Source organism: Anabrus simplex, chromosome 8 (assembly GCF_040414725.1).
Source record: "Anabrus simplex isolate iqAnaSimp1 chromosome 8, ASM4041472v1, whole genome shotgun sequence".
NCBI classification, from domain to species: Eukaryota; Metazoa; Arthropoda; class Insecta; order Orthoptera; family Tettigoniidae; genus Anabrus; species Anabrus simplex.
In genome coordinates, this window is record NC_090272.1 from 124536918 (window position 1) to 124562960 (window position 26043).

Consider the following 26043-nt stretch of genomic DNA (forward strand, 5'->3'; position numbering starts at 1 on the left):
GAAAGAAAGACAGAAATATAATTACACAATTCCTGGTTGATAGGAAGAGATTCAAAATAACTATGTAGTGTTATGGGAATCATTTTAGTTAATGATTATGATTAAAATACCGTACTTCAAATTGTAGCTTGGCCTCAACATGTCTTCTAGAAATGAAGATCATGGTCGAAACGTTGCACGATAAAAACCCTAACACACTGGCTAGATGGATATTTTCGTTGGGAAGTTTGCTAGAAGGTAACAAATGACACGCGAAAACTTGTCATTTCAGGTGACATTTGTAAACCGTTTGTAAGAAAGCGTGAGTTGTAAACAATATATATTTATGTTTTCAATACTTAATCAGTGTATAAATATGATATATAAAGAATGTACTTATATTTTAAATACTTAATTAGTGTGTATATATGATCTACTATATTTATTTGACATTGGCGTAGTGGGTGTGTTTGATGACTGAGCTATTAAATTGAAATATTCCAATCTGAACTTTGGTCTTAATGCAACCTTTTCATTGAGACTTTAATGACAAAAGCTTTCTGTTGTATAGAACTGTTTTCATGCTTCGAAGATCCGCCCGCATTTTACAGAAAGTTGTTAGTGATGGTGAGAGTAAGAGGGGCATACTTCTATCCCCGAATTTAAAATGGGAAGTCCGCCGAGATGAGTCCTCTAAACAGTTTTTCATAAAAATGGGCAGTGGTAAGTAAAGAGAAAGAGTCGTAATTTTTATTAATCTATTATATTCTTTTTAACCTTTGAAAATCGATAGGTTTTTCTAAAATACACAAATAATCCGCCCCCCCCCTTTTTTTTGTCTTTGAAAAATGCGCATTAGCTGATTCTTGAAGGTCGTGCAAAAGACCTTGGCACTCCAGACTCCTTGCCTTAATTTTGTTGGCATGTTAATCACCTGAGAATAGCCACTCTGCATCTACGTAGAACAAAATTCCCTCAGCATCACTGTTAGATAGCAAGAAGTCAGAATGTTGGAATTGGTACACAGGCTTGTTACATTCATCAGTTTTGCTACCACTTCCTTCTTCCTTTGTATTTTGTCACTACCTTACTGCAACACAAGGTACAGCATGTAGAGTATTCCCAGCTTCATTGTCCTCAATCCAAAATGAGAGGGAATTATTTGCAACATTCTAGAAATCCCACAGGAGCTTGAGAACTTACTTAATTTCATTTCTCTTCTAGTGGTGTGATAATTTTAGAAACAGAAGAAAGAGGGAAATGTAGAGCACTTGAAATAAGTCAGGCGATATCATGATGATTCTTGAGTGTTCTGGAACAAAAGAAGTAATATCTAGAAAATTTCAATGAAAATGGTAACTTTTCTTGCAATTTCATGGACTTACTAAAGAAATAGGCCTAGGTTAAGAAGGATATGGATTTGTGGTTGAGAAAGAGAGAATTATGAATAAAGTTAATGAATTTAGGCCCATTGTTCTCCCTAGGATCTTTCTAATGGGCCTACCGGGTGAGTTGGCTGTGCGGTTAGGAGCTCGCAGCTGTGTACTCGCATCCGGGAGATAGTGGGTTCGAATCCCACTGTCGGCAGCCCTGAAGATGGTTTTCCGTGGTTTCCCATTTTCACACCAGGCAAATGCTGGGGCTGTACCTTAATTAAGGCCACGGCCGCTTCCTTCCCATTCCTAGGCCTTTCCTGTCCCATCGTCGCCATAAGACGTATCTGTGTCGGTGCGACGTAAAGCAACTAGCAAAAAAAACTTTCTAATGGGCCAGCCGTTTTCACTGACCGTCCGGCTATCATAACCTAGTTAGGCCTACATAATATTTCAAGTTACTTTACGTTGCACCGACACATATAGGTGTTATGGCGACGACGGGATACGAAAGATACGAAAGTGCAAGGAATGGGAAGGAAGCGGCCATGGCCTTAATGAAAGTACAGCCCCAACATTTACCTTGTGAGAAAATGGAAAACCATCTTAAGGGCTGCCGACAGTGGGGTTCGAACCCACTGTCTCCCGAATTCAAGCTCACAGCTGTGCACTCCTAACCGCATGGCCAACTCGCTCGGTTTACGTAATATTAATACATATTTGAGTCATTGTGTGTTTCAAATTAAAATGTAAATACTGTAAAACTGTTTATTTAAACGAAAAATATTCATTATTGTCAGCATAATTGCGCGAGTTACATCAGAGTTTAAATGTTTAGCTTATCATGTAGTGTCGTGCACGAGCGGTGTCTGGATTAGTGTGGAATCGCTTGCGAACGCTCGATTCTGCGGGACTTAACAAACACATCTGGCTCTCCACAGCAGTCAAGTGATTATGAACGAACAGTAGAACACTAAAAGTTCAAAATACTCTATTATGGCTTCTTCGTGATAACATTAAAATAGTTCATTTTTGCGTTTAATGTTTACCTCTCTAATATTATTGTTAATGGCCTGAGGGAAATAAGTTGAAATTTTATCATATTTATTTTTTATGTACTATTCCCCACCTGGCTACTCATTCCTGCCACCCAGCTGATGAAATTTTCTGAGGAGAACAGTGAGGTCAGGTATGGTACAGTACCAAGGTATAAATAGCTTCACAAAATAATGGAATTTGTATAGGATATGAGAAAAGTTCTGCAGTGGGATAAAATTAGTAATAAACCCACTCGGCAAACAAGATAATAGAAATTTTTGAAAACCATGAAACTGAATGAGTTGCCTGCATGGTATGCATCACGTAGCTGTAAGTTTGCATTCACGGTGGGGTGGGGGTAGGATTCAAACCCCACCATTAGCAGCTGTGAAAATGGTTTTCAATGGCTTCCCCTTTTTACTCCAGGCAAATAAAGATCACAGCATGTCTAAGGTAATGTGACATTAATCAAATTCAAGCTTTTCCTTCTTCCCCCCCCCATCCACCCATTAATCCTGGCAAAATATTTGCTGATCGTGTTGAAAGTAGTATCCAATAATTGATGAAATGACTGGAAACTAGTATAGTTTTAGACTACAAATGAGCTGTCAGAACCGGATTTACCAAGCAAGTTGGCCATGCCGTTATGGTAGCATATCTGTGAGCCTGCTTTTGGGAGATGGTGGGTTCAAATCCCACCATTGGCAGCCTTGAAGATGGTGTTCTGTGGTATTCCATTTTCACACCAGGCAAATGCTGCGACTGTGCTTTAATTAAGGCCATGACCGCTACCTTCCCAATCCAAGGTGTTTCCCATCCTTGCATTGCCAAAAGCCTTCAATGTTTTAGTGCAACGTTAAAACACACACACACACACACACACACACACACACACACACACACACACACACACACAAAAAAAAAAGAAATGATTTTCAATAGTCACAAAGTATTTGATGAGAGATTCAAAAGAAAATCCTTGATTATTTCAGAACAGTGTTAAGATGATTTAAATTTGAAGCAGTCGTCTCATCTGTAGTCATTTGATGTTCTTCATGCTGTCATTGATGCCCAGCAACAGTTGGATCTGGAATTGCATCTCTCAGAATGACACTATTGCAGGGTTGGCTGGTTTAAACCGAGTTGGATTAAACCATGGTTTGAACCAAGTTTGTAGACGTGCCAACTCTCCCGATTTAAGCGGCAGATTCCCCGATTTTTCATCGTACTTCCCAATCCCCCGAATTTTAGAGGAGTTTCAGTAATTTTCGTATTATTTTTAACTCCCCTGCTTATTGACATGCTCTATTGGTGGAAAAATATCTAATTCCCTTCATGGGAACTTAGAATTTTCCATTTCCTCATTCTGTCGACATTTGGCTGAGTATGGCAAATAGTAGTTCTAATAATCACGAGCGGATGGCAGTACGGGGCACGGTGGCAGCCATGTGCTCCTCTTTGGTCTATAATACAGTCAAATACTCAAATAGCTTAATGCGGCAATAGGAAGTGGAAGTCGCAAGCGAGTAATGTAACCTCAGAAACAGCACACTATAGACGTCTACCCGGGGCAGGACCTGCATAAGTGCTCGTGTTACGTCACATAGTAGTCCTTTTTGGTTGTATGTCTTAATATTTGTTTTGGCCAAAATGCGAAAAAAATAAATATGGTGGAGTGTTTAAAAGCGCTTATAGGGAAGAGTTTCCATGTTTCAGTGAATCCAGGAAGGGACCAACATTCACATTCTGTACTATATGTAGGTGTGATTTTTCAGTTGCGTATGGTAGGAAGTGTGATATACTCAAACATGTGAAAACGAAAAAACGTAAGGAGAGTTTCCAGTGTCTAGAAAGAAACCAGAAACTGAACTTTTCATGTAAAAACCAAGATGTAAGTCCTGTGACGAATGCCGAGGCTTTATTTATGTCATTTATCATAGAACATAACCTGCCTATAAATTGTGCCTACCACGTGGGGCCTTTGTTTCACAAAATGTCTCCTAATTCAGAAATCACTAAATGATATGGGTGAACAGTGACTATCATTACAGAAATGTGCATGGAAGAAAGGGTGAAATTGCATCACATATGCAGGTGAATGCATTTTCTGTTTCTACTGATGGTAGCACTAAAAGCGATTTGAAAATATATCCTATTGTCGTAACATTTTTTAGGCCTGGACTCGATGAAATTGAGGGTTGTTTACTCTCTGTGCCTAATTTAGAAGGGGATGCTACTGGAGCTAACATTGCCAATCATTTGCTCTCAACTTTTCAGGGATTCCGTATTCCATTAGAAAACTGCCTAGCTCTCAGTGCTGATAATGCTCCAGTAATGGTATGATTAAAGAATGGTGTGGAAGGCTGTTTGAAGCAGGAAAATAGTAACGTAATCATCGTAGGCTGCTCGTTTCACCAAATTAATCTTGCTGCAGAGAAGGGTGTGGCGTGCGTGCGTGTAAATGTAGATGAAAGTATAATTGATAGCCTATATTTTATTATCTGGAAAAGAGTGCAAAGAGGAAAGAAACAGAGAATTCCAGACTTTACACAACACAGAGATCAGGAAATTTCCGAAGCATGTGCCTACTCTATGGTTATCACTAAGAGGGTGTTTAGATAGGAATTTGCTGCAGTAGGACCCTTTGGAGCAAAATTGTGAGTAAGGATTTTCAGATGGGAATTTTGAAGACTTAGAACATTGCTAAGCACAGTCCAAGTGCAGTTGTGTCTTGTTTGTCTGAAAAGGTGAAGCATTGTCATAACATTTCACCACACTCCTCAGTTAAAAGGAAAACCTAGTCACCAGTTCCACTCCTAAAAAGCTGAAACTGCTGATGACACTAAGAGCCATGCTTTGTCACGTGAAGAACGACTGTTCATGTTCCTTTCATAAAATTTACATAAATATTTTTGCCATTTTCTCTTAAGTTTTATGGATATCTTTGAGAATCCAAATGTAGCTCTGCAGTCAAGTATGCCACACATCAACTTATTGAAGTCAGTTTTGGATGAACTATTGAAGAATGTGATGGCAAGGTTTGTGAAACCACACGTTATTAAAAGCTCCTCCTCTCTCCTTGATTTAGATTATCACACTCCAGCAAATCAAAAGGATGATTGTGATCTGATGATAGGGAACTCTACGTTTGTTTTGGTGAACACTTTGAAGCCTGAGGAAAAGTGCATATTATTTAAGTCTGTTAGGAAGTATTTTTCTTCATCGTGTGATTATATGGTACACAAATTTCCATTCAAAGATGAAGTTTTAATTAATGCAGAAGTTGCAGATATTTCTGCTGTAAGTAAGGCATCATTTTCTAGCCTTAGATTGTTTCATTAGCAAGTTTCCGAACATTCTGACTAGTGAAACAGAACATTTAGTTAAAGAAACTGATATTCTGCACTCCCAGTTCTTTACCTTTCAGCTTGAAGAAACTGACCTGGCAAAAGGAAGAATTGATGTTCAGTGGACATTGGTAGGTCAGATGAAATCAGCTGATGGTGTACTTAAATATGACAGACTCTCTAAGGTGATGCTTGCTATTTTACCAATTCCACATAACTATGCAGAATGTGAAAGGATTTTTAGCAGAGTCACAATGACAAAAATACAGTTCAGATCCTTGCTGTCTGAACAAACTTTGGAGAAACTTTCAACCTTAAAATCAGTTCAGCAAGGCAAGTGCTTTGAGCAAAAATGTACTTCTGAGTTTCTGAAGAGGGCTAAGTCAGCTATGGGTGTGTTGAACAACAATTAGTCGTGATGTGTTCAGCATGTTGAAGGATGAGAAGCCACATGTTTCTAAAGTTCAGGTATATCCAGTATTTAGTATTCACATATAAATAATGAATAATAGATATATGTAGGTGCAATAGAGTTGTTAATGTATTGAATTATAATGAATTAGTACATGTTCTGCCATCAGTGATGTGTCAAAATACGTCACGATTCGCTGCCAAATTTCTCCTGATTTTTTACTTCTGAAAATTGGCAAGTCTGAGTATGTCCCTTTATGCTTGCTAGGGCCCCACCTACCTGCCCCTAAAAGTATTCTAATATAGAAAAATTAAATGGAGGCTTTGTCAGTTTGGAAAATGCAACTGTATTCTGTGTTCCTATTGGCCAGGGAGCAGTTTGCTATTGTCTCCGATAGAGAACGCATCATCCATGAAAAATATTAAAACCACAAAGTTTTTGAAAATGTCGTAGTGTGTGCTGGATGCAAGTGTTGTATCCATGACTCTCTTGCCCCCAGATCAATGGTCTAGTCACTAGCCAATGGTCTAATCAACCTAGACCAGTGGTCGTGTCACTAGCCAATACTTTGTTGTAGAGGAAACCATTTCTTTCAGTTTCGACTGTTACTTTTTAACTGCTAGGTTCCAGTTTTTACATACTGAAAAACCTATCAGATATAAACTAGCCAATTTTGTCACAGAGGATACTAGAGCTCTTTGGCCACTTTGTGGCTCTAACCTGGGGGCTTGTTCTCCAAGACCCCCTGTGATTGCCCCCAGACCAGTGGTCAAACCAATCCAGACCAATGTGGAAGTAAGGAGAAGTTGAAGGAACTTATTAGAAAATTGAATCTAGCAAAGAAGGCAGCTAAGGATAACATGATGGCATGCATAATTGGCAGTCATACAAATTTTAGTAAAAAATGGAAGGGTACATATAGGTATTTTAAGGCAGAAACAGGTTCCAAGAAGGTCATTCTAGGAATAATTAATGAACAAGGGGTGTGTGTATGTGAGGATCTTCAAAAGGCAGAAGTATTCAGTCAGCAGTATATAAAGATTGTTGGTTACAAGGATAATGTCCAGATAGAAAAGGAGACTAAGGCCAAAGAAGTATTAAAATTTACATATGATAACAATAACATTTACAATAAGGTACAAAAGTTGAAAACTAGAAAAGCGGCTGATTGATAAGATTTCTGGGGATATACTAAAGACAATGGGTTGGGATATAGTACCATATCTGAAGTACTTATATGATTATTGTTTGGTCGGAGGAGCTATACCAGATGAATGGAGAGTTGCTATAGTAGCCCCTGTGTATAAAGGAAAGGAAGATAGACACAAAGCTGAAAATTACAGGCCAGTAAGTTTGACATGCATTGTATGTAAGCTTTGGGAAGGCATTCTTTCTGATTATATTAGACATGTTTGTGAAATTAATAACTGGTTCGATAGAAGGCAGTTCGGTTTTAGGAAAGGTTATTCCACTGAAGCTCAACTTGTTGGATTCCAGCAAGATATAGCAGATATCTTGGATTCAGGAGGTCAAATGGACTGTATCGCGATTGACCAGTCTAAAGCATTTGATACCTAGACAAAAGAGTGACTGAATGGGTTGCTATATTTCTAGAAAATAGATCTCAGAGAATTAGAGTAGGCGAAGCTTTATCTGACCCTGTAATAATTAAGAGGGGAATTCCTCAAGGCAGTATTATCTGGCGTTTATGTTTTCTTATATATATAAACTAGCAAGATACCCGTGCTTCGCTACGGTATTATACTGAAATTTATAATTGAATGCTTATTGTTTTATATATAATCCGCCGAAATTCGCGATGTGACTCGTTTTCTGAGAGAATCCGCCAAAATTCGCGATCTGACTCGTTTTCTAATAGATTACGGCAGGTTTCCTGCCAGTTTTCAATCTTTCCTTCCAGCAATCGATTTCGTACTTCCCGGGCTAGGTTGGGTCCCTAAATCTTTGTCATCTTTTCCTATAAGCATTTTTAATATGGATCAAATCCTTCAGGAGATCCGGCGTGGTGTCGTCTTGGGTGCCTTGGCGATACTGAACCCGCGGCCGAACTGAATTCTTAGTCATTACCCGTCCAGGACCCGTTTCCAGCGCGGTCCGCACATTTGACGACGGTTCAGAACATTATTATTATTATTATTATTATTATTATTATTATTATTATTATTATTATTATTATTATTATTAGACGTTCTGAACCACACAGCAAGATGCAAGACCGCTACTTCGCGGTAAATTACACCTGCTGTCATTGTTTCCAGTCATTCGACAGGGTCAGGAATGGAATGAATAAAGCCCCATCTAGCGGCGACAATAGGAATTATGCCGGCTGCCGAAGTACTCCTCTGGGGCAATGATCGATGAATGACAAATGAAATGAAATATTGGACAGTGTTGCTGGAATGAATGATGACAGGGAAAACCGAAGTATCCGGAGAAAAACCTGTCCCGCATCCGTTTTGTCCAGCACGAATGCCACATGGAATGACCGGGATTTGAACCACGGAACCCAGCTGTGATAGGCCGGCGCGCTGCCGCCTGAGGAACGGAGGCTCCTTATAAGTACATTATGAACAGTAAAATCAATTGTTCTCACCTCCTTTTACACCCCATCGCCGTTAAGTTTATTTACCCGCCCCCCACAAAAGTTTAAAAGAAGGCGTGTTTCTTTATGTTTAAAGGAGATTCCAAACACCAATGTTCACATCTATTACCTTCAGTTTTGAGATATAAGTATCCCCTTTCACACTCCTACCCCCCCAAGTGAATTTTCCGGCAAAAAATACTTGTTTCTTTAATAGTAAAGTATCTTCTAAATACCAATTATCACGACTATAACTTCTTCAGTTTTTGATTTATGTGACCTCATGAAAGGAATTCAACTCCTTTTCACTCCCGCCCCCCAAAATGGTTCCCCCCCAAAACGCGTTTTTCCTTGTTTGTAAAGGAGATCCAAATACTAATTTTCACGTCTGTAACAACTTTAATTTTTATTAGATGTATGTATTCTCATACAATTAAGTCAATTAATTTTTTAATTCCTTCACCCCCGCCCCCTTCATTGGATTTTCTGAGAATTACGTGTTTCTTTACTTTTAAAGCAGATTCCAAATATCAAATTTCACGTCTGTAACATCTTCATTCTTGAGATATCAGTAGCCTAATTAAAAGAATTCTACACCATTTTCAGTCACTTTTACCCCCCCTTCCACCCAAGTGGTATTTCCGAAAACTAAAAATTCACGTCTATTTTTAATAGAGATAAAAATACCATTTTTCACTTCTGTAGCTTGTTAAGTTTTTTGGAGATATACTGTAGAAATTCTCATTTTGAAATTTCACCCCTTTTTAGTCCCCCTTAAGTGGAGTTTTCAAAAACAAATCGCCTATGTTTCTTTACATTTACAGGAGATTCCAAATATCACTTTTTACGTATGTAACATTCTACGTTTCTCAGATATTCTGTAGATGTAGTCTTTCAAAAAATTCACCCCAATTTGTCACTCCCGTTCAACCGCCATTAATTGGATTTTCCAAAAACAAAAAGTACGTGTTTCTTTATTTTTAAAGGAGATCCCATATACAAATTTTCAGTTCTGTAATATCTTCAGTTTCTGAGATATATGTATCCTCATTAAAGGCATTCAACCTATTATTCACCCTTTTAAACCCATCATATTGGGATCTACAGAAAACAAAAAAATACGTTTTCCTTCATTTTAAGGGAGATTCTAAATACCAATTTTTACATCTGTAAACTTTTAAAGTTTTAAGATGTAGACACACTTATTTTAAAAATTCACCCCCCTTTTCACCCCCCATTATTTGGATTTTCCCAAAACGGAAAAATACGTGTTTCTTTAGTTTTAAAGTAGATCCCAAATACCAATTTTCAGGTCTGTAATATCTCCAGGTTCTGAAATATAAGTAGCCTCATTAAAGGCATTCAACCTTTTTTTCACCCTTTTCCACCCTTCCTATTGGGATTTTCCGAAAACAAAAAAATACATGTTTCTTTATTTTTAAAGGAGATTCTAAATACCAATTTTTACATCTATAAACTTTAAAAGTTTCGAGATATAGATACACTCATTTTAAAAATTCGCCCCCTTTTCACCCCCCCCCCCCCCCCATTAATTGGATTTTTCGAAACTAAAAAAATACGTGTTTCTTTATTTTTAAAGGAGATCCCAAACACCAGTTTTCAGGTCTGTAATATCTTCAGGTTCTGAAATATAAGTAGCTACATTAAAGGCATTCAACCCGTTTTTCACCCTTTTCCACCATTCCTATTGGGATTTTCCGAAAACAAAAAAATACGTGTTTCTTTATTTTTAAAGGAGATTCTAAATACCAATTTTTACATCTATAAGCTTTAAAAGTTTGAAGATATAGATACACTCATTTTAAAATTTCACCCCCTTTTCAGCCCCACCATGAATTGTATTTTCCAAATACAAAAAATACATGTTTCTTTATTTTTAAAGGAGATCCCAAACACCAATTTTCAGGTCTGTAATATCTTCAATTTCTGAGATATAAGTATTCTCTTTAAAGGCATTCAACCCATTTTTCACCTCTTTTCACCCCTCCTATTGGGAATTTCCGAAAACAAAGAAAGACGTGCTTCTTTATTTTTAATGAACATTCTTAATACCAATTTTTACATCTGTAAAGTTTAAAAGTTTTGAGATATAGATGCACTCATTTCAAAATTTTACCCCCCTTTTCACCCTCCCATTAATTGGATTTTCCAAAAACAAAAAAATACGTGCTTCTTAATTTTTAAAAGCGAACAAAAGTTCCAATTTTCAGGTCTGTAATGTCTGCGGTTTCTGAGATATAAGTACCGGTATCCTGATTAAAAGGCATTCAACCCCTTTTTCACCCTCTTTCACCCAACCTATTGGGATTTTCTGAAAATAAAAAAATACGGGTTTCCTTATTTTTAAAGAAGATTCTAAATACCAATTTTCACATCTGTAAACTTTTAAAGTTTTGAGATATAGATACACTCATTTTATAATTTCACACCCCCTTTTTACCCCCTTAGCGACGGAATATCCAAAAATCCTCTCTTAGCGAGCACCTACATCTTAATATGAATATATCCTCAAAATTTCATTCATTTATGTCCAGTAGTTTTGGCTCGGCGATGATGAATCAGTCAGTCAGTCAGGACAGGTTACTTTATATATATATAGATGATATGAGCAAAGGAGTGGAATCAGAGGTAAGGCCTTTTGTGGGTGATGTTATTCTCTACAGAGTAATAAATAAGTTACAAGATTGTGAGCAACTGCAATGTGACCTCGAAAATGTTGTGAGATGGACAGCAGGCAATGGTATGTTGATAAACAGGGTTAAAAGTCAGGTTGTGAGTTTCACAAATAGGAAAAGTCCTCTGAGTTTTAATTACTGCGTTGATGGGGTGAAAGTTCCTTTTGGGGATCATTGTAAGTATCTAGGTGTTAATATAAGGAAATATCTTCATTGGGGTAATCACATAAATGGGATTGTAAATAAAGGGTACAGATCTCTGCACATGGTTATGAGGGTGTTTAAGGGTTGTAGTAAGAATGTAAAGGAGAGTGCATATAAGTTTCTGGTAAGACCCCAACTAGAGTATGGTTCCAGTGTATGGGACCCTCACCAGGATTACCTGATTCAAGAACTGGAAAAAATCCAAAGAAAAACAGCTCGATTTGTTTTGGATGATTTCCGACAAAAGAGTAGTGTTACAAAAATGTTGCAAAGTTTGGGCTGGGTAGAACTGAGAGAAAGAAGGAGAGCTGCTCGACTAAGTGGTATGTTACACGTAATTCAAAGAAATAAATGAACCTACACATAAAGTTGTTTTTCTTCAACTAACCTTTCCATAAGTAATTTACATCTTTACAGACGAAAGGACTCTATCAGCGTCAAAAAACCTTCGACTTTCGCTCCTTCAAACAAGATAAATACATCTATAGACAACCGAATGCTTTTTCCTTACTCCCACAATTAAGGAAGACAGTTGTCTTATCATAACGCATTCGACTTTCACTCCTTCAGCCAGTTAAATAGACTATAGGCAGCTGAACAGCCACTTAAGAAGGCTGTTGTCTTTTCACAACATACGAAATTGGCATCTGTGACAGTTTATCAGCTTTGCTTTTTCTGATCCTCTAACAGGAGTATTCAAGGAGGCACATTTCTGTTTCATTATAAAGACTGAGCTGTTTCTTACTCTACCCCAACAAGTTTTTCAACGCTCCAGAAAGTATAATTAAAAATAGGAGAGGATTTCCACCAATCAGTACTTATTTATTTGGTGGAAATCCTCTCCTATTTTTAATTGTGCAATTCGTCAATACGGAATTGAAGATTATAGATTACGAAACCAGAAAGTATAATCGTGTGAACTTTTGACATGCAGCTTGATACTGCAATTTTAGCTAAGGACATTCTAACAATTTGTATGTTTGGACAGACACCTACAATGATATCATCTTTTTATGACTTGTAAGAGCAATCAGGATCCTGATTTTTCACCATACAGGTTTGAGTTTAAGGCTGATGATGCCATTAATATGGGCGAAACATGTCCCTTAACATTTTATAATAATATCTAATTTCTAAAAAGATCTCTTTGTATTGAATAGGTGGATATAAAAAATAATAACACTTGTAACATACCTTGTATTTAAGTGGTATGTTTCAACAACAATAAAGGTGTTGTTGAACTGTAAATTTTCAATACGGACCAAAAATGAGATTTATAACATGTAATAAGTGGTATGTTCCGAGCTGTCAGCAGAGAGATGCCGTGGAGTGACATTAGTAGACGAATAAATTTGAGTGGCGTTTATAAAAGTAGGAAAGATCACAATATGAAGATAAAGTTGGAATTCAAGAGGACAAACTGGGGCAAATATTCATTTATAGGAAGGGGAGTTAGGGATTGGAATAACTTATCAAGGGAGATGTTCAATAAATTTCCAATTTCTTTGAAATCGTTTAGGAAAAGGCTAGGAAAACAACAGGTAGGGAATCTGCCACCTGGGCGACTGCCCTAAATGCAGAGCAGTATTAAAATTGATTGATTGATTGAATGATCTTGTCACTAGCCGCACCTAAGTTGGCAGCATTGTCTATTGTGTTACAATGTTGTGCGAGTCATGCCATGTTTGATTCCTAATCTCTCATTTACACTGCCCTCCCGTTAGTAAAATTTTACCAGTCATTTAGCAAAATGTGCACACTTCGAAGCTGAAACAGCGAAGATGATGCAGGTAAGATATTATTATTGAATGAATTTACAACTTTTACTTAAGAATATACAGAAATGGTTCAAGGAATCAAAATACTCACAACAAGGGAAAAAGCCTATGTAATTTCCAGTAATGTATTAACTCAATCTGTACAAAAATAGGGTATCCTTGAAAAAGGTTCCAATACTTACAGAGGAGGCAGCACACAACAAATGGGAAAAAAAGGCCTATAAACATAGGTCGCAAACCCAGTATCTTCAGAGTTACTGTCCGCTACCTCTACTATCAGTGATCACGATGTTCCAATAATTTACGGAGGATCGCATGCAACAAAAGACAGAAATATGTTCCTACCTAAATATTAGTCATAAACCTACTAGCATGATGTGTTATGGTCTTATTATGTTGGACAGGCATATCTTGCACTCCGAGCACTTTGTCACGAAACAAATGTGAAACCATTGCACGTAGACAATTGATGCAGTAGCCTACATTGTGTCTGTGCATTTGTACCATATCGAGCAAAAACGAAACACACTTCATAGTCAATGTACAGCATTCCATTGCATATTACAGACCCTATTGCTCTCGCAGTCAAGTAGATTAGTTTTGTCATGTGTACAATAGTGCTCAAATGGCACTTCTTTTGTGTGACACTGTAGTACTGTAATTTGATTCCCTGTATTTCTTCTGTAGCCTTCCAGCACGTAAATGGAGGCCTGTTATTATTCTACATGGGTAATGGCCGATATGATCTTCTGTTACGGGCAAGCAAATGGAAGCAACCTACGGACACATAATCTGTATGCTGTCAAATATCCATACTCACCATGCACCATCTGTAAAGTTGTTTAGTACCCTGTTCCAGCGCCTTTCGGAAATAGGATCCTTTGCACCACAAACAAACGTTTGTGGAGGCATGGAACAATTTGCACGCCTGATATGGAGCAACAGGTATTAAAACGTGTGGAGGACAACCCTGGTACAAGTGTCTGACGAATAGCTGCAGCTGAAGGTATTTCTAAAAGTGTTGTCTGGATAGTCTTTCATGAACAGTTGCTCTATCCGTACCCTGTACAATGCGTCCAAGCACAAGATTGGCCTGCAAGATCGCACTTCTGCTAGTCGTTTCTCCAAATGTGCCCATGATCTGCGTTTTACAGTGAAGGTTTTGTTTACAGATCAGATGGATTTCATGAGGTTCAGTATGTAAATTTTCATAATACCCACATATGGGGTGATGCATATCCGTATGCAGTGGAAGAGAAACATTTCCAGCACAAATTTAGTATCAGTGTGTGGGTAGGCTTTCACGCGCACAGTTTGTTGTTCTACACAACAGATTGAATGCTCCTCTCCTACATATTGTACCTTCCTTCAGGACCAATTACCTGCGATCCTGGAGAATGTATCACTACATGAACGATTGCAAATGTGGTAAACTTATGATGGGGCACCAGCCCATTTTTGTCATAGGGTTAGGCAACACCTAACACAGATCCTCCGTGAGCGTTGGATTGGTCGGGGAGGGCCTATATCTTAGCCTGTCCATTTGCCTGACCTTAACCCTTTAGATTTTTGGCTTTGGAGACATGAAAAGACCATGGTGTATGCAGTCTCCATGAATGATATGAATACACTATGAGAATGTATGTTCAGTGTTTGTGATGCAGTCTGGCAAAAGCCAGCGGTGTTCCAACGAATGCATGATTCCATGCGATGTAGGGTGGACGGCTACATTGTAATGGATGGCGGTCACATCGATCACATATTGTGAAGAGTAGATTAAAGACATGGTGATCATTGATGGTAGTGGTGATGGACCATAACACCGAAGATATTGGGTGTGCGGCCAATATTTATAGGACCTTTTTGCCTTCATTTGTTTCGTGCTGCCTCCTCTTTAATATTGGAACCTTTTTTGAGGACACCCTCTATATTCAATAATAACGTCTCTTGTATAATTTATAAAGTACAAAATTGAATACATTAAGCATCTAGATTTAGAAACAGAATACCTCTATTATGCCCACCTTAGATACCCACCTGGGGGATTTCTAGGGAGTTGGGTGACTTTTGCTGATGGACTCACTTACAGGACAGTGATGGGAATTAGGCAAATTTGAATTGGGTTTGGGAGTGTGTTAATTTTTTTTTTTAATCGTATGGCTTTTCATGTCGGGAGTGTCTGAGGACATGCTCGGTTCGCCTGGTGCAGGTCTTTTATTTGACTCCCATAGGCGACCTGCGCATCTGGATGTGGGATGAGGTAGTGAGGGTGAAACCTGTGTCGGCACGTAGCCTACTCCTACCAAATAATATCCAGGGGTCTGTTCAAAACTTTACACCCAAGAGACAAATCACTACCAACAGTCATATGCCCTCACTCAATATGAGCACAGCGGAGAGATTTGGAATTTAACCCAGGCTTTTGGCACGCACTGTATTTCACCACCTCCCTTATTCTGCCAGCTAACGTTTTAAGGGTAAACATTTTTTCGACCAACGGGACTCGCACCGGCTAACCACGGTGTCAGACCGCATAGACTTCACGCATTAATGATCATGGCCACCACCAGGCGGGGTATTCTTGAGATAAAAATCTTGACCCAGAATCGACTGAGATTCGACATAAGCCTTCCTGGGGAGTCCTTAAAATGAAACGTCCATGGTAATGAAGTTACTGTAAATGAAAACTATATTACCCTTGTACATTTACTTATGCTTTTGCCACTCCCACTACTGGTATTGCAGCGCAGATGCATAAATCAGAATATTTTCAGGTTAAAAAGAATAAGGCTGCAAAATCATTGAATTAATATTATATGGTTAATTGAACACCAATGCAGAAGTAGTCTGGGTATGCAAATAATTTGTTTTATATTTGCAACAAATAGTGCTTTTCATAGTGTTGAACATCCCCAATTTGTGCAACATATGCAACAACTTGGACTAGGTTACACCCTGCCAGACAAAAAGGAAATTATTGGGTCTTTATTGGAATCTATTTATGAAGATGAAAAGAAAACTTGTTTCTTTATTCTGAAAAATCAAAGTTTGCATTTTTTTAAAATTTTCGATTTTGCGTTACGTCACACCATCACAGATAGGTCTTATGGCGACGATGGGATAGGAAAGGCCTAGGAATGGGAAGGAAGTGGCCATGGCCATAATTAAAATACAGCCCCCAGCATTTGCCTGGTGTGAAAATGGAAAACCACGGAAAACCATCTTCAGGACTGCCGACAGCGGGATTTGAACCCACTATCTCCCGGATGCAAGCTCACACCTGCGCGCTCCTAACTGCACAGCCAACTAGCTCAGTAAAAATTTGCATCTAGGTTTGGGCAAATGTTTGCAATGAACTTATATACCTTACAGTTACCACCAAAAATGGGTGATGTTTATTTTGTGGACACAAAGAAAGTCTCTAGCATTAAGTATTGAACAGGAATGTGAAAATGTAATCCCCAAAAAAAGAAAGAAAACAGGTGAAATAATGTTTATAGATATAGTTGTTTACTCTTTTGATGTTTAAATCATTCATGAACTTAAGTGCTTTTTTGAACTCTACTTAAAGTTTTAGTTTTCATATTGTGTGAGAGTCACTAATTATTTTGTGCTTAGTTTATTAAAATGAAGCAACATTTCTGTATGAAATCATTACACTGATGACTGGAGTTCTCAAAATATAATACCATAATTCGTGATTCAGCATTTAATTTGGCAGAGAATTTAATTTTGAGCAAGACTGTTACTTCTCTTTGAGCAAAGGATTAGCCTATATTATTAATAAGAAGCCAGAATTGGTTCAAATTAATTTAAACTAAATATTTGAAATTAAACCTGGTTCAAACAAAAAAAAAACCCAGTTAAAACACTTTAAAAAAAAAGAGTGTGGTTATTTTTCAGTCTTACATTGATAATTAGTCCTTAATACAGAGTTGGAGATCTGATGAATTATTGCTACCTAGTTCTAACTTCCTTGTAATTACTATTCATTTCTATTTTTGTTTACAGATAAAGCTACTGTTGAGTATGAGACATTAAATGGAGTAATAGAGCTTCAAGAAACTAATGTTCCACCAGCATTTCAGGGAAAAGGCATTGGCAAAATTCTTGCACAGGTGAGCAGAACCTTTTTCATTTTTATTATTTTTGCTGGAATGTTCAGAAATATTTCTGCTTAAATTTGTGAAACACATCAGCTACGTCGTAATCGTTGGCTGTAACTCAATCCGAGTATATATAACTTCTTCGTGCATATATTGACCAGTTCAACTCAGTTTGCGAATGTGTTTACAATGACAAAAACAGACCAATCTTGGCATAGAACATACGCCCACACAAATCACACTGAATGGATGGAGGAGGGCGGGGTCGTAATTGACAGAGTTTTCTTGGTTGTCGCTTGGCCTCTTGATGTCTGCGGCGTTCTCTTTCAAAGAAGTTGACAGCAGTGGATGTAGTGTTCCACCACAGTGAATGGTTCACAGCAGATTCTTCCCATGTCTGTATATCTATACCATTTGTCTTCATGATGTGTTTGAGCTGGTCCTTAAAACGCTTAAGAAGGGCTCCATGAAGTCTACTGCCGGAGCAAAGTTTACCATAAAGAACTTGGCGGGGAAGCCTGGTATCACCCATGTGGTGAACATGCCCTAACCATCTCAGTTGTTGAGCGATGATTGTTGTCTCAGTGCTATTTAGCAGCACTTTGTCAAGAGCTGCCATGTTGGTCACATAGTCCTCCCACTTAAACCCCAGGGGCTCTGAACTTTGGAGCATAGGTTGGCGACTACGGGGCCCTTAGCTGAGTCCTGGCATTGCTTTCACTTACTTGTGCCAGGCTCCTCACTTTTATCTATTCTTTGTGGGCGAAGTCTTGCCAAATTGAAAAGGCCTCCATCGAAACGAAATGTAATCTCCATGCTTAAGTTGTTTGCAGATGATTCATGCAGCATGGCTGACATGTATGGTGCAAAGAGAGTATGAGCAAGCACACAGCCTTGTTTCAATCCATGAGTGATTGGGAACGAATCTGATAACTGAGTTACCATGAAGAACCTGAACCAGTTCCACGTAAAGTTCAGGACATCCAAAATGTCTCGGTACTTTCCACATATATCTTGGTACTGAATCAAAGGCTTTTTCCTGATCATATAAAACTAAATACAGAGGCTGCTGTTGTTCTCTGCATTTTTCCTGGAGTTGTCCAGCACAGAAGATCATATCTGTTGAGCCTCTGGAGGTTAGGAAACCACATTGGGACTCAGGCAAAATCCTCTCTGAGATAACTCAGAGCCAGTTTAATAGAATTCTTGCGAGAATTTTACCTGCAGTAGACAAAAGCAATATACCACGGTAGTTGCCACATACACTACGATTGCCTTTCTTGAAGATAGTGATGATGGTAGCATACTTCAAGTCGTCAGGTACTTCTCGAGTTTCCCAAATCAAGAGGATGAGTGTGAAAAGTCTAATCTTCAAGGGTATACCTCCATTTTGTATCAGTTTCAGAGGGATGTTATCAGGACCAGGAGCCTTTCTTGGTTTTAGTTGATTGAGTGCTTTGGTGAAGTCTCTGTATGTAGGTGGAACTGCCGTCCATGGTTGTTGGGGCTGCTGTGGGACATTACGAAGAAAGTCCTCAGAGACATTGGAGACATGATTTTGAAGCGCATAGAAATGTTCGTTCCAACGCTCTAAAATTTCTCCATTATCAGTTAAAATGATGGAGTTGTCAGCAGTCTTCAATGACCCCAGTGAAGATCGAATTGGACTATCTCCTTTATGTCAGCATAGAAGTTTTGCATGTCACGGGCATCAGATAATCTTTGCAGTTCTTCAGCTTTTTGTTGCCACCAGTTATTCTTGATTTCCCTAATTTGTGCCTGACATTTTCCTTTAAGTTCCAAGATGTGATTTTACATTGAAAGACGGGTCTTGGAGATAGGATAGATGGGCTTCCCGTTTGGCATGAAGATAGGATAGATGGGCTTCCCATTTGGCATTGATCAGACATTTAATTTCTTCATTATTTTCATCAAACTGGTCCTGTCTTTTTTTCCTCACAAAACCAATTGTTTCCTCAGCTGACTCGGTGATGATCTTCCTGATTTGTACTATCACTGCTGACTGGATGACTAGCCAGTTTGTTTGAGATTGCATTTCTGTAATCTGTAGCAATGTCCCGCTCCATGGCTAAATGGTTAGCATGCTGGCCTTTGGCCACAGGGGTCCCGGGTTCGATTCCCGGCAGGGTCGGGAATTTTAACCACAATTGGTTAATTTCGCTGGCACGGGGGCTTGGTGGATGTGTCGTCTTCATCATCATTTCATCCTCATCACGACGCACAGGTCACCTACGGGTGTCAAATCAAAAGACCTGCACCTGGCGAGTCGAACTTGTCCTCGGACACTCCCGGCACTAAAAGCCATACGCCATTTCATTTCCTCTGTAGCAATGGATTTAGTTTGAAATTTAGAAGTATCACATTTCTTTCTGGGCAGGTTGTGGATGGATCTTTTTGGTTTGAGACAGATTGAGATTCTCAACTGGCAAAAAAGGAGCTTATGATCTGTCCAGCATTCATCGACTTTTCTTGCGGTCCTTGTAACAAGGACATATTTTTTTATCACATTGTCTGGTGATGATATAGTCAAGGATGTGCCAGTGCTTTGAGCAAGGATGCATCCAAGTAGTCTTGTAGCGATTAGGCAAGTGGAACTGAGTATTAGTAATGAAGAGTTCATGGTCTACACATAAACCAAGGAGCAGTAGACCATTGGCATTACAGTTTGTCTCTTGGTGATACTTTGGTGATGATAGTGCTAGCTTCTACATCAGCATCCAAGGTGGGAGCATATGCAGAGAGATTTGGCTCTAGAGAGTGGGATTCGGAGAGTCATAATTCTTTCACTGACAGCGGTTGGAGTTAGCTGATAATCATTCACCAATGTGGTCTGCACAGCGAATCCGACACCATGAATATGGTGTTCTCCCTCATCTTTTCCCTTTCAGAAGATTGTGTAGCCTGAGCTGAACTCTGTAAGTTTACCTTCGCTGGACAGTCTGGTTTCATATCTATGTTCATTCGTCCAAGCTCATGGGTGACGAGCACTGTTCTTCTCTCAGGTCTGTTATTGTCTTTCAAATCAAGAGAGTTTGAACATCCAGGTTCCTATAATCAAAGTTTTGGTAATCTTCGTTTTTCGATCACATAAGGGGTGACCCGCTGGGTGCGGCCTCCCAACCTGCTGAGTGTGTGACTACCGATGTTTAGCCCACATTTTCTGGGGCCTTCCCCATTCAGGTTGGACAGCAATGATCCTTAATAGGCCTGCCCAAACACAGATGCAGGAGCGAATTGCTGAGTAGTCACGGGGTCTCAGAAAGACAACCATCACACATCTGCTGCCAACATGCAGGTCCGAACTAGAGGCCTCCAGTTTCACCCGGAAACCTGCCTCCACCATCCTTATCCCATCGCCGTCCGGCTACATGGCTGAATGGTTAGTGTGCTGGTCTTTGGTCCCAGGGGTCCCGGGTTCGATTCCCGGGAGGGTCAGGAATTTTAACCATCATTGGTTAATTTCGCTGGCACGGGGGCTGGGTGTATGTGTCGTCTTCATCATCATTTCATCCTCATCACGACGCGCAGGCTGCGTATGGTCGTCAAGTCAAAAGACCTGCATCTGGCGAGCCGCACATATCCTCGGACACTCCTGGCACTAAAAGCCATACGCCATTTCACTATCCGATTGCCGTTGTACTTGAGTTGAAGGGAGTGACAACAGGAAAAGTGCCACAATCGGGATTTTGTTTAAGGTGGATTGCAGCTTGCAAGAAAGTGACCCACACACTATGATCTCAGAACTATACTGTGCGGCACAAATGAAATGCGACATCAGCTACACTGTCAATTGAGAGAAGTTTATTATGGTGGAAGCCATTTCTTTTCAGTTCTGACTCAGTCAACTGTTAGGTTCTTCAGTCTGATGAAACTAATTGGAAAAAGATCAATAAGAAATGAAAGGGTAAGTTTGTAAGACATTATAAACATGTCAGAGAACCAGACTATTGAAATTTATCAGTCTTTTCTTCTGCATTGTCTGATGACCTGCAGTGTATGTGGTGTGCAGAGTAGGAGCCATTTGCTTACACTCTCATTCTGGGGCAAAGATTGTTGTAAATTACAAAAGATAGTAAATAGGAGGCCAGCAGGTTGTTTATGAAGTAAGGAGTAAGCTGAACCGCTTCTAATATGCTCTCTTCATTCTTGAAACATATGTTGTCTGTTGCAGTTTTACTGAGCCTACACAGGCAAACATTTTTCAGAATTTCAATAAAGGTAAAAGCAAGTCAGAGACATAATGTTTCAACAGTTGTTTTAAACTTGAAATAATCACTAAATTTGCCATGCATATGATTTGCTTAAAATATTTTGAGGGAAAAATACAAAAAGATAACAGCAGATTAGTCTTAGTACTTAGTGTAAGTTAAGTTCCTAATTGTCAATTCACTTACAGGTGCTTTGGAATAGTGTTAAAAATATTCATTAGCAGAAAGGGAAGAAGGTGTGTGACTAATGTATCCTCTTGTGAGAAATTTAGCTTGCAGCGATTGTCCGGGGAGCTATGGGGAACACGATAGTATGGCCAGGTGACTCAATTGCCGAGAGATATATTGCTTCATGTCCGGCTGAGGTGATGTAACACAGCAGCGATAAGTCCCGTGACTTCACCACAGTATTATAGTTTATCACTGGCCAATTCCAGGCGCCGGTTGTTTACATTTGTACATTTCTTTTTAACATATATATGAAACTTACCATCTAAATAAATTGACATTTATGCATAATAACGTCTAGATGATACTTAACAACTTCAACAAATTTCATTGTTGTATATGTGATGTATGCTATTTTATAAAATTTTAAATGTAGTGATCGGTGTTTACATGGGACGGACTTTTAACTTCACATACCTTTACGTTTTTTTTTTTTTTTTTTTTTTTTTTTTTTTTTAATTCTGCGAATTGTGGTAACTTTTATTGGTAGCCTAATGTTAAAATATTGTCTACAAGAAGTACAAAGGTACATTTTGCGAAAAATACCAATGTGTAAGTTGCGTAATGTCTGCGTAATATAGTTAAAGGCGGTCGCCATGTGTTTACTTGACAGCATCGCAAGATTACACGCGCGAATCAGTGCTGTGGCGACATGGCGTGAGGAGCTAATAAATCTTAAACTCCGCATCAAATGTATATGTATATTTAATATCACAGTAAGTAAAAATGGCGCAGTGGTCAAGCTGCTTGGAACCATCAATACGGACTGGGTTGGAGTCTCGATTAATGCATGTGTGATTTTCGAGGTGAAAGTCACGTCCGATGGATTGGATTTCACGTAAAAATTGAGATCCCATGGCTTATGTGATAGTGAGATTAACGGTCACGTAAAACTACAAGCTTCATTTCTCCCAATAATAATAAGGTATATAATTACAGATACTGGTACTGACATGTGGCTTATGTAATAAAGTAAAGTGTTTTTATGAATTGTCACACATTTATTTAACAGTAATAACAGTGAATGTAAACTGAACTAAAATATTTAACGCTTAAGTAGCCTACAGTTTGAATGAAAGCTTGATCAGAAAAAAAAATGGAAATAAAACAGTTTTTGTTCATACTACTTCTGGTATAGACTTATCAAAATACCATTTCCCACAATTGAAACAAAGCACCGGTAGTTTTCTTTCGAATTTCACTCACATATAAAAAGCATTCTTTCGTCGGGGGTTCACAAAACAGTTTAATTTCATCGTTGCATTTGCAAAAATTGGTTACAAAATAAACATCACCATCACTTTCAGTTATGGTACAAACGTAATATTTTGAATGTTTCTTTCCGCTGTTTCCAAGTACAAAGTCACCCGCTTTAAAAGCCGTATCACGGGGTGGATTTTTGTCATCTGCTTTGATCTTGTAGTCTGGATATAGAGAGTGTGTATGGTAGTAGTTTCAGAATAATAATATTTTCTTGCCTGAACTATGAATTTTGGGAATGGCTCCACATAATGAATATCATGTGTTCCTGGTAGTGCACCGAAATGTACCTACTTTGGTCAAAGTCCACAAAAAGAAGACCGACTGATGGCGTGATATGGGTATTGTGACAAACATGAATCGTTTCTGTTTTTTAAATTTTTATCCAGAACTGCCCTTTACGGAGATAAAATCTCTTGCTCAAGGAGATGGCCAACTGATATCATCCCGATTGAAAAATTCAAGAACTTCTTGATTTGGAAGTGAAGACTTCCTGCGCTTGCCGGAGGTAGTTGAACTTAAACCAAATTTTGCACTCAGCCCAGAAATAACTTCTTTACCGAGCTCGATAGCTGCAGTTGCTTAAGTGCGGCCAGTATCCAGTAAAGTAGAACAATAAAAGTTTGATTTCCACCTATTCAATACTTTACAAGCAATTATAAAATTAGGATCTCATCCTTATTTTATTGCTAAATTATTAAAAACATAGGACATGTTCCGTTCAATTATTGAACATCTTCAGCTACATACATTTTTAACAAGGTCAAAATCGGTAATACTATTCTAATAACCTGCAACTTATTGTTTACTGCTAACAGATTTAATCATAATAACTATTAAAATACTTTTGAATATAAAACATTATATATTACGTCGTCATTGTTAAAACAATATTACTATTTGTAGTGTTTGATATTTTAAAATCTTGTTCAAAATTTGAATACAATGTCACAAGTTAGTCAGATATAAATACATTTACAATCTGTTGAAGTTGTTGAATATCTTAAAACTATCAGTTGGATACACATTAAAATCTTTTTGCTACTATTGGCGCGAGCATTACCACATCTTGTACTTTATGAACACAAAATCTTGGTGCTCTCTCAAAACAGTTGAGTTTGGGTGTGACTAATAATCTTTTCATCCATAAATTAACAAAATGAAGCACACTGTTGATTATTATTTATTGATTTGTCGTATTTTAAATCTTTAACGTCCAATTGTTCAAATTCACGACTTGCTTTTAAACTTTACCGGTGTTGAGCAATTCTTCAAAACTTTATCATGAACTCTGTCAAATGGTGACAGTCCAGTTATGATGAATTTTACGAAAGTAAGTTTGTTGACATCTCTTTTCTACTTCTGCCTGTATTTACATTTGTGCACTCAACTGTTTGACGACTACTTGTGCTCCTCGTGTAGTAAAGTTTAAAAGCAAGTCGTGAATTTGAACAATTGGACGTTAAAGATTTAAAATACGACAAATCAATAAATAATAATCAACAGTGTGCTTCATTTTGTTAATTTATGGATGAAAAGATTATTAGTCACACACAAGCTCAGCTGTTTTGAGAGAGCACCAAGATTTTGTGTTCATAAAGTACAAGATGTGGTAATGCTCGCGCCAATAGTAGCAAAAAGATTTTAATGTGTATCCAACTGATAGTTTTAAGATATTCAACAACTTCAACAGGTTGTAAATGTATTTATATCTGACTAACTTGTGACATTGTATTCAAATTTTAAACAAGATTTTAAAATATCAAACACTACAAATAGTAATATTGTTTTAACAATGATGACGTAATATATAATGTTTTATATTCAAAAGTATTTTAATAGTTATTATGATTAAATCTGTTAGCAGTAAACAATAAGTTGCAGGTTATTAGAATAGTATTACCGATTTTGACCTTGTTAAAAATGTATGTAGCTGAAGATGTTCAATAATTGAACGGAACATGTCCTATGTTTTTAATAATTTAGCAATAAAATAAGGATGAGATCCTAATTTTATAATTGCTTGTAAAGTATTGAATAGGTGGAAATCAAACTTTTATTGTTCTACTTTAACTGAATTTCAATACGGAAAAATGAGGATAGTATCATGCAGTATCCAGTATTCGGGAGATAGTAGGTTCGAACCCCACTGTCGGCAGCCCTGAAAATAGTTTTCCATGGTTTCCCATTTTCACACCAGGCAAATGCTGGGGCTGTACCTTAATTAAGGCCATGGCTGCTTGCTTCCCACTCCTAGCCCTTTCCTGTCCCATTGTCGCCATTAAGACCTATCTGTGTCAGTGCGACGTAAAGCAACTAGCAAAAAAAAAAAAAAAAAAAACTTCCCGTTTCTTCTGCGGACTCACTGGTAAAGCCTGCTCCAAACGCTTTACGGCTTTCCCCAATGTTTGTTTGCATTTATAAGCAGACGTTGGCGTATTCGGCTCTGCAATCAATGTATATGGTCGTGTTGTTGGACTTGTAGAACAGGAAGTAACTGTTGATAAGCCCTGAAGTTTCTTCTGAGCTCTGCGTTTCTTCACCAATTCTTGTACCTGTTGGCGGCGTACACGTAACAAGGAGGTGTCATTTTTCTTCTTCTCCTTGCATGCCTTTCCCTTTCCTTTCTTTTAAAATCCTCATCATTCTTTTTCTTCTCGCGATACTGTTTACAACATTCCTTGTGAGTAAGTGGCATTATTAAAAATCACCTCAGTGCGAACACTGATTGCTATTCTAAAGTATGTCCTTTACAAGTGAGTGTGATGCAGAAACTGCATCCTGTGGGCAG

General features: G+C 38.3%; 1 protein-coding gene across 2 annotated transcripts in view; it reads left to right on the forward strand.

Annotated features, from left to right (window-relative positions):
• The first annotated feature begins 211 nt into the window (after positions 1-211).
• Positions 212-26043, forward strand: part of LOC136879192 (protein NATD1) — a 42222-nt gene continuing 16390 nt past the window's right edge. The window contains exons 1-3 of one of the 2 annotated variants that reach the window (XM_067152965.2): positions 212-301; positions 551-702; positions 17441-17547. In XM_067152965.2, the coding sequence (XP_067009066.2) occupies positions 561-702; positions 17441-17547 (249 nt within the window). In that variant the 5' untranslated portion in view covers positions 212-301; positions 551-560. Of the gene's footprint in view, positions 302-352; positions 372-550; positions 703-17440; positions 17548-26043 lie in introns of those variants that run through there. The other variant, XM_067152966.2, reaches the window with a different exon arrangement.